Genomic DNA, 12,132 nt, shown 5'->3' with positions numbered 1-12,132 from the left:
CAATAAAGAATAAAAATACATTTATATGAAAACATGCTGTCCAAAAAAATTAAAAGACAAAAGAAAGTGTGGCCCTGCCAACAATATCCTCATCATGGAATGACATAAAAACAAAAAAAAATATTACAAAGCTGACGGACGGCATACTGTACCCTTTATATAGTTATGATTTTGGTATATGAGTATTTTTTTTGGATGTTGATAGCAGAGTCAGATAACACAACACCTTTCAGTGCCATCATATGTGAGTCTTAGCACTATGTCACCTTGAATCAGTAACAGAGCGTTACTGACATCTCCCGACACCGTCCGACTTTAGCTCATCTTTAGCAGGCTTGGAAAATAAAAGCAGTTCTGATTAAAGCAATGCTCTGGCTATCATGCAGCAAGTATCCATGCAGAAATTCTTACTCTCTACGCAATCAGATACAAATATATGAAATGAGGAAAAAAGGGACAAAAAAAATCTCTGCCTTGCATCTGGACTGACCCCTCATTGTCCACACTGAGACATTCTTCTCACGCAGATTACCTAAAGCTGCACGCCTGTTAGCAGCACTTTTGGTGACCTTTCCTGTATTTTTCCTTCATTTTCACCTGGTCAAATGTGAATGATTCCATTATTTTCAGGCCCCTTCTAGCACCTAACTTTTGCTTGTCACTCTTTTGGGGCTTCAAGGCTGTGTTTGGGTTGAGCGCTGCAGCATACTCAGGGTGCTCAGAAGGAGAGATAATCATGTGGGCAACCTCTCAGTTTCGTCTAGAAGGTGCAAAAGAATGAAAACAGACAGAATCGGGTTAACACAACAAGTTTCTCAAGTTCTAAAAGTGAATGTTGCAACTTTACTGGATGCACGAGAAAGCAGTTTGCCTAAAAAAATCAAGCAAAAAATAAAAAATAACCTGGTGGTGATGGAGAGTTATCCTCCCCTGTTGTGGCAAACTGTAGGTCAGACCCCAAAGCAGCTATGGAGCTCCTGGGGCGAATGCAGCGGTCACCTGAGAAACTCCTACGAAGTAATGCCTAAAGCCAGATATGTTACACCAATTACTGATAAATGTCTCCATAATAAAATACATTTACATTTTTTCTGGTTGCTACTGTTCTTCATTTGAGAGGTAGACAGGTGCAACTTGATCCTACATTGTTATGGAAATTCTCTCATTTCAATATTAGAAAGATAGGAAGTTGCTTTACCCACAGCTTAAAGCTTACCTTGCGTGTCATGGGGCTGGTGGGGGCAGAGGCACTGCTGTACAGGCTGAGGCTTGAGTTGGACCTGCTGACAGTCAAACCTTTAGAGGTGCTCCCAGCTGGGGACAAGTACTTCTCTTTTATCTTCAGGTTGGTCCGACCTTTTACTGTTGGAGACACAACAGAGGGATTTTACAGAAAATGGCAAAACTTCTCATTATTTATAGATACACCTATTATTATAGTCAGCCAACATGTAGATATTAATAAGACTAAAGTTTTTTCACATACGCTGTGTTAACAACCCCTCCAATCCAACAAAAACTCAGTGAAAAGATGGCTAAAATATGTTGAAGACAACTTTGCAAGATGTCTAAAGAATGTTGAGATTTGGTTGAAGGGTGAAAAGAAAAAAATGCGTATAATTATAGTCTAAGGAGCTTGGAAAGAAAAGCGTCAAATGGTGGAGAGTCCCAGATTTAAACCCAGTGGGAGTTTCCCCCCAAAGAGGGACAAAGGACCCCCTGATGATCCTCTACCTAATCACATGAGCCAAGGTGTGAAAGCGGGTGTGGGTCACAATCAGCCAGGGTTTCAGGTGAGCTCATTATGAAACCTGGCCCCACCCTAGCATGTGATTTCCTGAGGTCAGATGGCCCAGGGTGTGAGTGGGCGTTAAGGCGTCTGGGGAGGGATCTCAAAACTGGATTATAGATGGCAGACAGTTGGTGTCGTAAACCATCGCCTCTGTTCAAAGATGGTCGCTCACAGTGGACATAAATGGCTTATTTCACTCCTCCTTCAAACCATCTATCCTCTCTGTCCAAAATGTGAACATTGGCATCCTTGAAAGAGTGACCTTTGACCTTTAGATGCAGATGGACTGCTGAGTCTTGTCCTGTGGAGGTGGCTCTTCTATGTTGTGCCATGCGCTTGTGAAGTGGATGTTTGGTCTCTCCAATGTAGAGGTCTGGGCATTCCTCGCTGCACTGTACAGCTTACACCACATTGTTAAGTTTGTGTTTTGGAGTTTTGTCTTTTGGGTGAACCCACTCACACCCTGGGCCATCTGACCTCAAGAAATCACATGATAGGGTGGATCCAGGTTTCACAATGAGCTCACCCGAAACCCTGGCTGATTGTGACCCACACCCGTTTTCACACCTTGGCTCATGTGATTAGAGGATCATCAGGGGGTCCTTTTTCCCTCTTTGGGGGGATACTCCCACTGGGTTTAAATCTGGGACTCTCCACCATTTGACCTTAGAACTGAAGAAGCTTCTCGGATGAGAGGTGAAACGTCTTCAAGCAACTTAAAGAAGTCCAGACGCTTTTCTTTCCAAGCTCCTTAGACTACACTGACCTGGATGACTGAGAACCTTCACAGACATGTATAATTATACACTCTTCCTCATAAAGACCTTTACAAAGTCTTTCCATAACCAACAGATTCAAACCTGGAATCTGCCGTTCTGTCTTTCCACATGGGAAAAATAATGTTTTAATGTCCACAGGCTTGTCCTAATCAGCTTACCATGTGACAAATAACAACAGGAGCCCATCAGAAACAGAAAGTTTGCATTTTTTTCTTTAAATATAAGAGGTCAACAGCCAGCTGTGATCTAGTCATCTATTTGACCTTTACTTTTGACCAGATTTAACCCGATTTTAGCCTTGATGGCTCTACATGTAGATCTTTTTGATTGCAAAAGGATTTTTTTAGTGCTAAACATGAATTGGTCAGTTCTTGATATTAGTTTGTTTCACCTTTCACTTTTTAATCTAATTCACCTGAATGTCAAATGAAAAGGCCATTATTGGCCAACTAGATATAGCTGAAAAAGCAATGTTAAGAGATGTTTTATCCTTTATGGTTTTTAACAGCTTGTCTTTGAAAGAAAGGCATTTAGTTATGCAGGAAATAATGACTATTACAACCTCTGCAGGGATCATTTTTAACCAGGAATTCATCCAGAGCAGTCCAGCCTCCTCCGACTCTGACCATCAATGTGCTACGCAGGATTCGAACCATCCTCAGTTGTTGGGAATCTCCAAACTGGAGCAAACATTAAATAATATAATATTACAGTGTTACAAGTACTGATGGACAGAGGAAATCCATGTAAGACATAAATTTCCTCTGTGGTCGAGGATTTTAGCATTTTAAATATGAAGTTGCATATCTTTTGAATCAGTGACTAACAGTTGACTCACCCTGTATCTGTTGGCACTTATTTGCTCCACTTGAAACCTCTTGGGACAGTTACACTGTGCTACCTGTCGGCTCACCTAATAAAGGCAGGATAATGACAGCATGAGTTGAAAAACCTCATAAGGAGTACATTAGTTTAACTTTTTCTTAATTATTCCTTATGAACACGCTCTTCTTACCTCTTCATTGATCTGATCGGCATCCAGTGTTTTTCTGTAGGGATCTCTGCTGGGATGGAGCGCGCTCACAAACTCATAGTAGTCGATGAAACCGTCGTTGTTCATGTCAAAGATGTTGGCGACAGCGTTCATCTCTAGAGAGCTTGTGGGGAATTCTACAGAAGGAGTACAAAGCCTTATCTTGAACACCAGCCATGCAGATCTTAACGTAAAGAGTTAAAGCACTATAATCCAGAATGAGAGCTACATTAGTATCAGCAATGAACTGATTATTATAGGTAAGAAAGTCTCACTAGAGGCAAGAACATAATCGATGAACTCCTTCTGGCTAATCCGTCCATCCTGGTCCCGGTCGATGCTGCGAAACACGTCCAAGATCCGAGACTTCAAATGACTAATCCACTGTATGTAACGCTTTCGCCAAATGTTAAAGTCAAAGTTTGCAAATTCTTCCATCTGTGGGAAACAGCAAAATATCACAACCTTTTTAAATCTTTGAATGTCAAAATGTCTCTCCTAATAATAATTTCAAAAACATTTTTATTGTTTTGGCCACCTACAATGGTACCAGAGTCTCTCAACGTTATTACAGTTATGTTGCAAAAAGCACAATGACCTCTTTGAGCATTTGCTGGTGTTGTTCCAAGCGGTTTTGTCTCGCCACAGACAGGAGCCAAAGTTTCTGCCACTCACTGACCAGCTGACTGAGCTGTGGGGTCTGAGGGTCAAGGTGCTCCAGGGGGACTGGTATAGCAGGCTGCAACTTCATAGCGCTCCTTCTCTCTGGACAAAGAAAGTCATCATTCATCTCAGTCAAATGATACTGTATGTGCTTGACAGGTCATTAGCAGTGAGCTACTCAACCTTTAACCCTTTACGAATGCATGCACAGAATGCTGTTTTCACAGTGGCTTACTGGTGAGGGGCCGTTTGCTTGGGGAAACTTGCTGCTTCGAAATGCTCTTGTGTTTGCAGGATTTTGTGGCATGTTCTACCTCTGGGAACTTTTTATTTAACTCCTCCATGAATACCTGCGGAGAGGAGTCCATAACTGAGACTACAAAGTACAGTAAGCATGTTGTAAAACTGGGGGTTTTGCAGTGCAAACATGGTAAATAACTCATGCTCTCAAAGAAAAAGAACTCATACTGTGTGTTGCTCAATGAGTTTTTGGTTATGCTCTGTGGCCTCAGGCAGAGGCTCTTGATCTCTGAGGCTGAGGGCTTCCTCTGCTGATGAGATCCAGTCCAGCAGTCTTTGGACTTCCTCTCTCTCTGTCTCCAGTGCTGTCAAACTGGCTTGGATCTTCTGGCCCTGCTGCTGGGCCCAGGTCTGAACCTGACTCGGAAAACAAAAGAGGGGGAGAAAATTACACAGCTCGCTGTTTATACATTGATAAAATGTCTTCCAGCATTCAAGCCATTTTGGTGACTGATAGCAACAGTTACCTAAACAATCAAATGATTTGTTTTTTAATATAATTAAAGGAAAATAGAACCTTGTGTGTATTACTTTGGCACAAAGGCACTCACTTCCTCGTAGCGTGTCTTAGTGACACTGATCCACGATTTTAGGGTGATTATGGAGTCTGGATGGCAGGAGGCAAGAATCTCCTCACCCAAACACTGGATGTTCTCAAGCTCCACTGCCTGAGCCTGCAAGGCAGACAGCGACTCCTGTGGCGGAGCAATAAAAAGACTTGGATGAGTTTTTTGATGCTCGAGGTAGCCGTCCTTACAGCTACGCTCAAGCACAGCTTTGTTTAACTGACCTTCAGCCAAACACTAAACTCTTATCAGCACCAGCTTCTTCTGTAGCAGAGTCTGTCCTCTGCACTCACTGGAAGCTGATAAGCTGGAAAAAAAATAATTTCTCTACAGGGAGTGACAAAATTTTATACTGACCTCATGCTGTTTGCGGAAGGAAAGCAGACCTTCCTCCTCCTCTGGTATGACCCCGTATTTTAGGATCCTCTCGGCCTCAGTGAGCCGCTCCATGAAACAATGAACGAGCCCGTCGAACTTTTCAGCCTAACAAGAACGAGGAGGGGAGTTTAGCTCCTTATTAGTGCTTCACATCATGTGTTTTTTCATGACTTTTGACAAAACTTAAAGAAACACGACTACCTGTCAGTTTTTGTGCAGAAGCTATCAGTATCAGTGCAAAAGGTTATGTCTTGACAGATTAAGTGACACAGTCGAATCAGCATTTAATACCGAATGTCAAAATTCCAGCTTCTACTTTTAAAACAGCTGTTGCACACACAGGACAGCCTCACAGCCTTTACTATTCGTGTACAACACCTGCTGAAGCGCAGCCTCCAGCCTGTCCTGCTTGCTGACTGACAGTTTGCACACAGCTTCCCAGCGGCCCTCCAGTTCATCCATCTGCTCCTGCAGCCAGTGAGCGTCGGCCGTGCTGCTCCTGGTCAGATCTCTCACAGAGCGCTTCAGGGTCCTAATGCATCCGGCTCGCTTTCCCAACTCCTTCTGGAAGGCCTGAGAGAAAGAGAAAAAAAAGGCTAAAACCAACTATTTTATTTTACTCATGAGGAAGGACTGTGAAGAATGAGCTGCAAATTCAGAGTACAACAAGTAGCACTTAACATTAATTGTACGTATATACATTAATAATACATGTGATATACAACTGTTAGTAAACACTTCATGTACAAGACTGCATTACACCCTCTAATATGAAAATGAGGAAATGAATAACACTGCATTTAGAATGAAAACATTAGAATAAGTCCTGTGGGTTGGTTGCAAAGGCTGATTTTTTCCAAACTGTATTTGTGGGTACCTTGTGTTTGTCTATGAGATTGTTGACCATGTCTTTGTCTCCACCAACAGGTACGTCTTCAGCCAGTTGGGGTTCTGCTCTATACAGCCAGTCGTTCAGTGCCTGCAGAGCATCAGTGAATCTTCCTGAGAACAGCAGTGCTTCCTCTAGCTTGTGTTGCCTAAAAGAAAACAGAAAACACAAACACTTTGAGTACACTTTTTTTTTTGGTTATTTATCTGTATTAATGTGAATGTTTGGCTCATTTATTGGTAGAAATTCAGTTGTATACGGTATACAGTTCTGTACCTCTCCATGGACTTGCCACTGATGGTGTCCCATGTGTCTTTGAGTTCAGCCATTAAGTTCTCCAGATGCTGCCTATCGTGGGAGGTTTGAGCTCTTTCATGCAGACTGCGACCGCTCTTCAGTGTTGCCTCGTACATGGGCCTCTTTGATCTCAGTAGTTTCTGGAACTCCTAATTACAAGAGCGATCGGCAAATGAGTGACACATAAGTGAACAGCAAAGGTGCTTACACACATACAGCATATCACCATGTTTATAATGTACCTTTTGCTCTGTCAATTGTTGCTTAATCTCTTCGTGGGACACCGCAATCTCCTTATGTGTGTCTAATGTCTGTTCGACTTCTGTCATCCAGTCCACCAGGAGGCGCCAAGATTCATTAAACTGAATGAGATAGAAACATTTTATACAAAGCTCTCCGTGGGTGTGGCACATTATATTCATATACACGCGTGAGAAAGATCAAGGTTACATATCTCTGTATATTAGAGATGAAATATACCTGCTTGGCATTCTTTTTAACATCCTCCAGCATCCTTCCTCTTTCTGAAGTCCGCTGCTGTAACTTTTTGTATCGATCCTGGACGGTCATGATTAGGTTATGAATAACATCACAGTCGTCCTTTCTGCTGAGCTCAGTTAGTCTGAGGCCTGCGTTCTCCACTGTGGTCTTCTTCTCTCCATAATTGTTTACCTCATTCACCAGTGTCTGTATAGATAAAAGCATTTCATAAATGAAAAGCCAATACATATTACAGGGTTTAGATCTCTGGATTGGAAGCAATAAAAACAAAAATACAACAGGTATTTAAAAAAATAAATAAATAAAACCTACTCTGTGACTGTGCAGCTGTGCACAAACTGTGTCCAGAACAAAGCTAGGAGCTGGCAGGTTCCCCATAGACTCTTCACACTTGCTCATCTTAGTGAGTAGCTCCTGGACACTGCTGTGAAACTCCTTGGCCAAATTGAGTCCCTCTGTGAGCTGTGCCTGTAGAAAAAAGTCCTACACTCTGATTTACTGTAATAACATGTATTTGCAATAAAACACACTAAATAAAACACACTGGAACTGAAAACAAATCTCAAAGAGGCAGCGTGTTGACTGTGCTACATTAAAGGACCTTTCGCTCCTGGACTTTGCTGTAAACAGACGCCCATTTCTGTTCAAGAATCGACAAGCTGTGTTCGGTGCTCGATCCCCGCACAACACCGCTGCTCTCCAGCATCCTGTGAATGGCATTCTTCACATCTGTATAGGTGTGGAGCTTTGACTCCATCTCATTACACAACTCCTGTCACATCAAGTCAGGAGAGCCAAAGAATTAGAACCAATATCTTCACATGTATGTTTCCAGGATTATAGTTGACATTTTTAATTTTAAACTCTAATCAGCCTCACCAAGTGGGCATTGAGCCTTTCACTTGCAGAGTCCGGCATGCCCCACATGATTTTAGAAGAGGACAGTCTCAGTTCTGTATTCTCCAACCACTGTAAAAGGTCCTGAATCTCCATTGTAACATCTTGCACCTGTGCCAACACAATATACATATATCGTGCATCAACATTTGTTATATAAATAAACTGAATCATGTTTTACAATCAAAAAGACTTCTGATCCAGTGTAACAATATAATTCTGTCTTCACCTGACTCAGTCTGTTCTCTAATTCCAGCTGCCTTCGTTCAGTCTCACAGCGGACAAACTCCCAGCTTTCATTGAGATGCTCCAATCGAGATTGCAGACCATGTGGACCTTCTGCGGACCCAACCTCCAGCAGCCCCCTGCCTGCCTTGTTGAGGGATTCCACTGTGCGAACATGAGACATAACATCATTCCGCAACACCTTTGAGAAGGAAAAAGGAGGAGGGAAGAGATTAATGCATATGTATAGTATTTCCGCAATGTATTGCTTGGATTGTTTTGGGCTAAGTGTTTTCTGGTGTTAGTTATTTCTGACTCTTATAAGATGACTCAGATAGGTGGTGTGTAAGCATACAATAAACAAGACACACACATACACACACAAAGTTTCCAGCGTTGACAAAGTAGCCTACTGAAAGGCTGGATTGAAATGTTAGTCACAGTATATCTGTATTTATTAAGGCCACCACCAACCTTGTGTTTAGCCAGCTCTATTTCACATGCCTGCAGGTCAATGCTGATTGGCTGGCTGCCCTGCAGTTGTTCAGTGGTCCTGGAAAGCCAAGTGTGCAGCTCATCCAGTGTGTTTTGGAACTGACCGAGACCCAGCAGAGCACACTCTAACTGATGCTGTAAACATAATGAGTGGATAGTATATATCATTAGAAACATTGGAAACAGATCATTTTTACACATTTATTACAGGCTAGCTCACCTTTGTTTCAGTAAAATGTCTTTTGAAGTTGTGGCACAGCAGATATAGCAGCTAATAGCCACATTAGCATTAGCATTGCATCACTCTACCTGCTGTCATCTTCTTACCTGTCTGTTGACAGTCTCTGACTCCAGACTGTCCCAGCGCTGTCTGAAGTCACACAGTGGCGAGATTGAGCCTGGACGCTCTGAGCCTGGAGACAGCCGACACACAAACCGATGGTTCAGACTTTCTATCTCAATCTTCTTTTGGTAAAGTTCCCGCTTCAATTCCTAAAACAAGGGATACCATACGCAAACATATACCAAGAGAACACATTACTTTTAATAGGCAAAGGTGCCGTTATGAATGAATGTAATTGCAGGTTCTAGGGCAGTATGGAGAATGAACCCACCTTGAGGTCACATAGCTGTTCTTTGACTGACTCCAAGTCAGTTCCTACCACGAACTCCTCTGCAGAACTCAGCTCAGCTGATTTCAACCACTCAAACAGTCCCTGATAGTAAAAAGATGTGGTGTGTTATTTAATATAGCTGTGATAATGACATGTATGTTATTATAAATTTATGCATACCATATAAATGGTTTTGTATTGCACTTGGACACATACCTGCATGGTATCTTGATAATGCAGTGCCATCTGCAAGGAGTCCTCCAGCTTTTTGTGACATTCATTCCATAGTTTGCTTAAGTTGTTCCACGTGCAATAGAGCTTTAAGCCAGCAAAAATATATGGTTTTATGTCAGTGCACAGTTTAATCAGCTGAAAAAAATTACTTTCAGATATGTTTCATACTTCATCTAGGCTCTTTGTGACATCTGGTTTGTCAGTATCCCCGCATGCTGACATCAGCTCCATTCCCAGAACGCCAAGACTGTCCAGATCTCCCTGCAAACTGTCTATATCCTCCCTGAGAGTCTATATTTTGAAAAGATGGAAAAAGTTACAACATGTCTTTCTAACAATATGGGTTCTTCACGCACGCTTCCTTTTAAAGTCTCCAGACCAACCTGCATGGTTTCAAGGCTCTGACGTATTGTTTCAGAGTCTGTTCGACTAGCATTGAGATCCAAAACCGCCTGCTGAGCATCATTAAGAGCAGCTGTGACATCGCCGACATCGCTCCAGTATTTAACGGCAAGGTCCAAGAGTTTGAGCAGCCAGGTTTCCCTCTCTTTAGCTTGATTATGTGTCTCATCCCAAAGCAGGGACAAGCTGGACACTCGCTCTTGAATTGCTGGGATCACAAGGATATGGCAAGCAAACTGCTTAGAATTTAAACTTTTCCACATAATTAAAAACATTGCAGCTTGTGGTTTTGTGTGTTTTCAGGAGATCTGAGAATATGGTCACCTGTGCTGATTGATCCATCCCCGGCAGCCCGAGTGTTAGCCAGTAGTTCATCTGCCTGTGTTTTGACGCTGCTGAGGCCTAACTCAAGTTTGGACAACTCAGCCAAGGTTTGCTTGTTGTCCTGCAGCTGCTCTTGGATTCTTGGCGTGAGACCTTGAAGTAAGGTGGGTGTCTGTATGCGACTGAGCAGGCGGTGTAGACTCTCTTTGATAAGAGTCATCCTCTCGTTCAGCTAGAGGAATAAGAAAACATTAAGCTGTGAACCAGTATAGGACAAACTGGTGAACATTTCCAAACAAGGATTCTTACCTGAGTGAATCGAGGCAAGGACTCCTCCAGTAGATTGGCAGTCTCTCTCACGCGGTCTCTAATAGCTCTATGCTGCTCCTCAGCCTCTGTGGCCTTGCGGCAGAACTGATCCCCCTGAATGGAGTTTAGTTCTGACAGGCGTTTTGCCAGAGAGCATAAACGTGCAATCAAAGGTCTATGTTCAGCTATAGATTCCCGAAGACCCTAAGCACAAGAGAGAAAAAAAAAGTTTAACAATGCAGAGAGCACTTTATTTACCAGAAAGCATTTGAAATGAACAGGGAAAGGACAAAAAAATCCCTTTGTGTCACTTGCAGTGACAGGCCTGACACAACAGACCTGTCATGAAGTAAATTACATTAATGAACTATGGTTTAACAGATTAGCACATTTACCCAGAGAAAAATAGTGGCAGTGGCTATAAAGTCTGAAAGGACTTCATTGTTCACCAGCACAAAAAGGGTGATGAAAGAAGAGAAAAGCTGGCACTCTGATATGGGAAAGCAGGTTTCTTTACCTGTAAAAGGTCCTGTTGTTCCCGAAATGCCTCATAGCTAATTGTGGTGAGGGACAGCTGGCCAATCAGGGTCTGAGTTTCTTCAAGCCACGGTGAAACCTCAGCAAAGCCCTCAGAGAATTGATGGAGGAGTGACTGAGCATGCTCAAGCTGCAGGACCACGTGGGAATTGGTAGCTGAGGTGGTGTTGCATTGTTCTTGTAAAGCCTCAATTGGGGTCTGCAGGAGATGTAACAGTGGAAAAAATACATTCAAACCTCCCGAGTCATGTATGTGTTTGCTTCATTGATGAAATTTTAGTTGAGAGTGTACCCGAAGATCGCCAGTTTCCCCTTCATCGCTGTATGTCATCAAGATTTCAGTGATTTTTACCATCTTCTCAATATTGAACCGATGTTGTAGAATCTCAACTGCTAAAATCTGTACAGGTAACATTATATCAAGTTAAAATCAGTTACCAAACATTCCTATTGATGGACTTATAAAACTGTAGCATGTACTGTATAATATATCGTGTCTGTGTGTGTGTGTCCTGACCTTTTGCTCATAGACCTGTTCTGCGATGAGCTCTGGATCAAGATCAATAGTTTTCAGCTTCTCAAGTTTGGCTGCTGTATCTTTGAACCAAGCTATCTCCTTTACCACTGCTTTTTCCAACTGTTAAAAATACACAGTATTGTCACATAAACAAAACAATTATCATTCAAATACAAATAGATATGTTCTGAAGGCTTCCAACATCTTAAGTAAAAAACACCATGTGACAATAAAGAAATTACACAAAACCTAATGGCTTTCTCTCAGAGTCTTCAGGTCTCAGTTAAATCTTAAAGTTCATGAAAGTGCAATTAGAGCAAGACTGTCCTACAACAACACTGACTTGACGGCAGCTAATGCTTGGTCAAAATTAGATCAGG

The 12,132-nt window shown here is 42.3% G+C and overlaps 1 protein-coding gene across 4 annotated transcripts in view; it reads right to left on the bottom strand.

The window, feature by feature from the left end:
• Positions 1-649: 649 nt before the first annotated feature.
• macf1b (microtubule actin crosslinking factor 1b) overlaps positions 650-12,132 on the bottom strand; it is a 30,907-nt gene continuing 19,424 nt past the window's right edge. For all 4 annotated transcript variants that reach the window (XM_085290893.1, XM_085290890.1, XM_085290891.1 and 1 more), the window contains 32 exons: positions 11,753-11,872; positions 11,528-11,635; positions 11,216-11,434; positions 10,699-10,902; positions 10,390-10,621; positions 10,047-10,273; positions 9,832-9,954; positions 9,646-9,747; positions 9,430-9,531; positions 9,143-9,307; positions 8,795-8,950; positions 8,325-8,522; positions 8,078-8,206; positions 7,800-7,970; positions 7,511-7,666; positions 7,178-7,384; positions 6,940-7,059; positions 6,677-6,846; positions 6,389-6,548; positions 5,890-6,084; positions 5,491-5,616; positions 5,119-5,262; positions 4,736-4,924; positions 4,503-4,617; positions 4,203-4,369; positions 3,880-4,042; positions 3,587-3,741; positions 3,410-3,484; positions 3,134-3,251; positions 1,217-1,362; positions 904-1,024; positions 650-760 (listed from right to left, as the gene is read on the bottom strand). In XM_085290893.1, coding sequence (XP_085147019.1) covers positions 735-760; positions 904-1,024; positions 1,217-1,362; positions 3,134-3,251; positions 3,410-3,484; positions 3,587-3,741; positions 3,880-4,042; positions 4,203-4,369; positions 4,503-4,617; positions 4,736-4,924; positions 5,119-5,262; positions 5,491-5,616; positions 5,890-6,084; positions 6,389-6,548; positions 6,677-6,846; positions 6,940-7,059; positions 7,178-7,384; positions 7,511-7,666; positions 7,800-7,970; positions 8,078-8,206; positions 8,325-8,522; positions 8,795-8,950; positions 9,143-9,307; positions 9,430-9,531; positions 9,646-9,747; positions 9,832-9,954; positions 10,047-10,273; positions 10,390-10,621; positions 10,699-10,902; positions 11,216-11,434; positions 11,528-11,635; positions 11,753-11,872 — 4,809 coding nt within the window. In that variant the 3' untranslated portion in view covers positions 650-734. The remainder of the gene's footprint in view (positions 761-903; positions 1,025-1,216; positions 1,363-3,133; positions 3,252-3,409; positions 3,485-3,586; positions 3,742-3,879; positions 4,043-4,202; positions 4,370-4,502; positions 4,618-4,735; positions 4,925-5,118; positions 5,263-5,490; positions 5,617-5,889; positions 6,085-6,388; positions 6,549-6,676; positions 6,847-6,939; positions 7,060-7,177; positions 7,385-7,510; positions 7,667-7,799; positions 7,971-8,077; positions 8,207-8,324; positions 8,523-8,794; positions 8,951-9,142; positions 9,308-9,429; positions 9,532-9,645; positions 9,748-9,831; positions 9,955-10,046; positions 10,274-10,389; positions 10,622-10,698; positions 10,903-11,215; positions 11,435-11,527; positions 11,636-11,752; positions 11,873-12,132) is intronic.

This window comes from Mchenga conophoros, linkage group LG11 (genome assembly GCF_057382185.1).
Source record: "Mchenga conophoros isolate Kocher_MC1m ecotype Shallow Benthic linkage group LG11, M_conophoros_male_GT1.1, whole genome shotgun sequence".
NCBI lineage: Eukaryota > Metazoa > Chordata > Actinopteri > Cichliformes > Cichlidae > Mchenga > Mchenga conophoros.
The sequence above is the reverse complement of the archived record's forward strand: the minus strand, read 5'-3'. Positions and strand labels throughout refer to the sequence as shown.